The 4,263-nt window shown below is 32.2% G+C and overlaps 1 protein-coding gene across 1 annotated transcript; it reads left to right on the top strand.

The window, feature by feature from the left end:
- LOC148205442 (putative aquaporin PIP1-2) lies at positions 1-1,482 on the top strand. The gene is made up of 4 exons (XM_088103240.1): positions 1-437; positions 573-871; positions 966-1,106; positions 1,188-1,482. Exons 1-4 carry the CDS (start codon positions 110-112, stop codon positions 1,281-1,283), a joined length of 864 nt encoding a protein of 287 aa, XP_087959366.1. The 5' UTR covers positions 1-109; the 3' UTR covers positions 1,284-1,482.
- Positions 1,483-4,263: the final 2,781 nt, after the last annotated feature.

Raw genomic sequence — 4,263 nt, 5'->3', positions numbered from 1 at the left:
ATATAAAGGAAGTGATGGAATGGAACCCTAGCTAGCTTATTGAATTTGGAAGAGAGAGAGATTAAGCAAAGAAAGGAAAGGGTGTGGTGGTTGTTGTTGCAGAGAGAGAATGGAGAATAAAGAGGAAGATGTTAAGGTTGGAGCAAACAAGTTCTCGGAGAGGCAGCCGTTGGGTACGGCGGCACAGGGTGACAAGGACTACAAGGAGCCACCGCCGGCTCCATTGTTTGAGCCCGGTGAGCTGAAATCATGGTCTTTCTACAGAGCTGGGATTGCCGAGTTTGTCGCCACCTTCTTGTTCCTCTACATAACCATCTTAACTGTCATGGGTGTGAACAGGTCCTCTTCCAAGTGCTCCTCTGTTGGCATTCAAGGCATTGCTTGGTCCTTCGGTGGCATGATCTTTGCCCTTGTCTACTGCACTGCTGGAATTTCAGGTATCATACCCTTTTCTCCTTTTGCTTTTCCTATGCTACTTTTCTCGTTTTCTCAAAGATTTGGATCTAGCTCAATTCCAAAGTTTTGTTGTGAGATATGGAACTGAGGCAGATCTGCACTTGTTGTGGTTGCAGGGGGACACATCAACCCAGCTGTGACCTTTGGTCTGTTTTTGGCAAGGAAGTTGTCCCTCACAAGGGCGGTGTTCTACATCATCATGCAGTGTCTTGGAGCCATCTGTGGAGCCGGTGTGGTGAAGGGCTTTGAGGGTAATGGTAGGTATGAGTTGTTCAAAGGTGGAGCTAATTTTGTGAACTCTGGATACACCAAGGGTGATGGACTTGGAGCTGAGATTGTTGGCACTTTTGTTCTTGTCTACACCGTTTTCTCTGCAACTGATGCCAAGAGAAACGCCAGAGACTCTCACGTTCCTGTATGATTGCTCTTTACACTGCATGCATTCAATTGTTTGAACCCAATTTGGCTTGAATGTGGTTAATTTTATGGTATGATGTATACAATTGCAGATTTTGGCTCCACTTCCCATCGGATTTGCTGTGTTCTTGGTCCACTTGGCCACCATTCCCATCACAGGAACTGGAATTAACCCTGCTAGGAGTCTTGGAGCAGCCATTATCTACAACAGGGACCATGCATGGGATGACCAAGTACGTTCCTTTCTTGCATAATTTTTCAAGATTTTAAATTTTGTTCTGATATTAATTTTTTATTCTGTGGTTTTTTTACAGTGGATTTTCTGGGTTGGACCTTTCATTGGAGCTGCTCTTGCTGCTTTGTATCACCAGATAGTTATCCGAGCCATTCCTTTCAAGGCAAGAGCTTAGGCTCTTCATTCTTCCACGTGCTTGCTTCATTTAATTGTTGTTTATGTGTCTGCTGTCTGCTTAATTTCCAATTTCATCATGTGAATCTTTTTGTGTTAATTAATCCTTTATGGATGTAAATTATGACATGGTATTTCTCACACTCTGAAGCCACCTCTTTTATCTATTCTTTTATTTTAATGGATTGCTCCTTTTGTTATCATACTCTCTCAGTAGAATATATATATTATTAAGGGTCTCGACAATGTTAGAGGACTTTAAGAATGTCTGCTCAAAATGCAGATCCGCACAATGCTGTTTTGACCATACTATGTTGAAATTAAGTTTAAAAATATATGAAAGTTCAAACTATTTTAAGTTTGACAATACTATGGTTTTGAAGATTGAAAAATGGTACATATTGAAGACGGTTAATCATGATGATGCTTGAAAGTTATGACAATAAATTTGTCTAAGTTATTGGTAGTTAGGATTGGTAACTTCAATCAAAGTTGTTCATTATTTGCTTTGAGCATCTTTCATTTCAACCTTTATCCTTTCAAGAAATCATTTTTCCATTCAAGCTTTTTACTTTTGAAGCACTTTAACTTTCCAGCTTCATTTACATTTTTGTGCCCATTTGCACATCCAATATGTTTCTTCAATGACTTTCGTATACTTTTCCATACACTTTATATTTCACGCATTTTAATTACTTTTAGTTTAACTATCGTTTATTCGTTTTCAATTTACATTTCCAAAGAAAGTAAATTCTGACCGTGAAAGTATATTTCATAATGATAATTGCTCTAGAAGTAATAAATTGTAATGCTTCAATTAGATTTGATAATTTTAAATAGGTTTAATCCTTTAGTACATCCCTATTTATGTACGAATGTCTCAATTGGGTCCTCGTTTTTTAAAGTGTATCAAAATGGTCCTTAATTTTGAAAATTCATATCAATTGAGTCCTTTCCGTTAAGTTGGCTGGACGGCGTTAAAAAAATTGATGAGTGGATGCTGAGAGGACGTACGGACGCTCGTCCACCAGCGGACGAACGCTCGTCCATCAGTGAACGAACGCTCGTCGACCACCGAACGAACTGTCGTCCAGTGTGGAACGAACGGTCGTCCAGCAATAATAGGTCGACGAGCGTTCGTTTTCTGGTGGACGAGCGTTCGTTCTCTGGTGGACGAGCGTTCGTTCGCTGGTGGACGAGCGTTCGTTCGTCATCTCAGCATCCACTCATGAATTTTTTTAACGCCGTCCAGCCAACTTAACGGAAAGGACTCAATTGATATGAATTTTCAAAATTAAGGACCATTTTGATACACTTTAAAAAACGAGGACCCAATTGAGACATTCGTACATAAATAGAGATGTACTAAAGGATTAAACCTTTTAAATAATAAAACTTGTACTACCACAGTATATGCAAATGTTGGGGTTATTGAAAACAGATGGACTTTTTTTTAAAATAAAAATCAAGTTCAAAAATTCTTTACTTTTTATTTTGAAAATAATATAATAGTGTATTTGGTCGACACATTTTAAAACAGTTCGTTTAGTTGGTTTATCTGAAACTTTTTAGAATAAAATGAGTTGTTTAAATGAAAAAAAATAAAAGAAAATTGAAATTTAAAAATTATAAGGTTTTTCAAATAATTAAAACAATAAAATTTAAGATTCACTTAAAAAAAGAAGAAAATTAAAATTTCCCAACTAGTTTAGGGTTTAAATTTAAATTATTGAAGAAAAATTATTCAAGCTCCCAACTAGTTTCTCTCTCTTAATATATACACATATTGAAGAAAAATTTAAATTATTACATATTATTTGAATATTTAATTTTGAACTAATATTTTTTGTAAATTTTAATTTTAAAATAAAATTTTATCTTAAAAGAGAAATACAATTACTTTCTAACAAAAATAAATTAAGATGTAAAATATTTTAATTAATTTGTTCAAACAAAATGTCTTAAAAACAAAGGAAAGTTAATTATCTACCTATGTTGTTATTAAAAAGGCGATTGTGAGTCCTAAACATAGGAAGGTCTGTTCTTGGTATCTGAGAATGTCAAATTTTTTATATATAAGTATAGTTTATATTGACAAGCATAAAATAAACAATGAATGTGTATTAAAAAAATCAGTTACTTAATAGTTACCAAAAAATATCATTATTAATGGTTATGGATAAATATTGAAAAAACTTAAGAATTTAATATTAGTTGAATATTTAAAGTTGAACTAGTTTTTTTGTAAACTTTAATTTTAAAATACATATTTTACAATAAAGTTTTATCTTGAAAGAATAGTGTAATTATCTAACAAAAAGAATAAAATATAAAATATTTTAATTACTTTATCCAAACAAATATTTAAAAAATAAAAAAATGATTATAAATTATTTAAATATCATACATTTTAATTTTTTAAAATTATTAAAACCAATCATTAAGGTAAAAGTTAAGTTAATGATTTCAACTTCGTTTTAGTCATAAATTTTATTTTAAAATAAATAAATAAACTAAAAGTATATATCAACGCCACATGGTCAGAATGATCCACAATACTAATTATTGCTTTAGTTTGTTTAAAAACTTAGTTGAACCAAAGCTTGATTTTTTTAAGAGATGTAAATCCTGATACTGAAAGAACGTATATATATGTCGCCGAAAATTAAAAATAATATTAATCACATTAAATTGTCATTAAAAATCTCAGCAAAATACTTACTTACATTAAATATTATTTTTATTGATAAGGGAATTTATATAACTAATTCCAACGAAGATGTTACAAGTCTTCAACTTGTTGAAAATTTACACAAATTTATCCCTTTATTTAAAAATATTATATCATCACAATTTTTTACATAACGGAGAGAAAGTTAATTATGATTTGAAAAAATATGAAGAATTAATTGTAATTATTTTTAGTATTTTCCGTTAATATATTATCGGTGAAACTATTGGGTGAGTATGTGTAAGTTTTA

This window comes from Vigna umbellata, chromosome 1 (assembly GCF_029865625.1).
Source record: "Vigna umbellata cultivar VRB3 chromosome 1, Vumbellata_1.0, whole genome shotgun sequence".
NCBI lineage: Eukaryota > Viridiplantae > Streptophyta > Magnoliopsida > Fabales > Fabaceae > Vigna > Vigna umbellata.
Note: the sequence above shows the minus strand (reverse complement) of the source record. Positions and strands in the feature narration are given on the sequence as shown.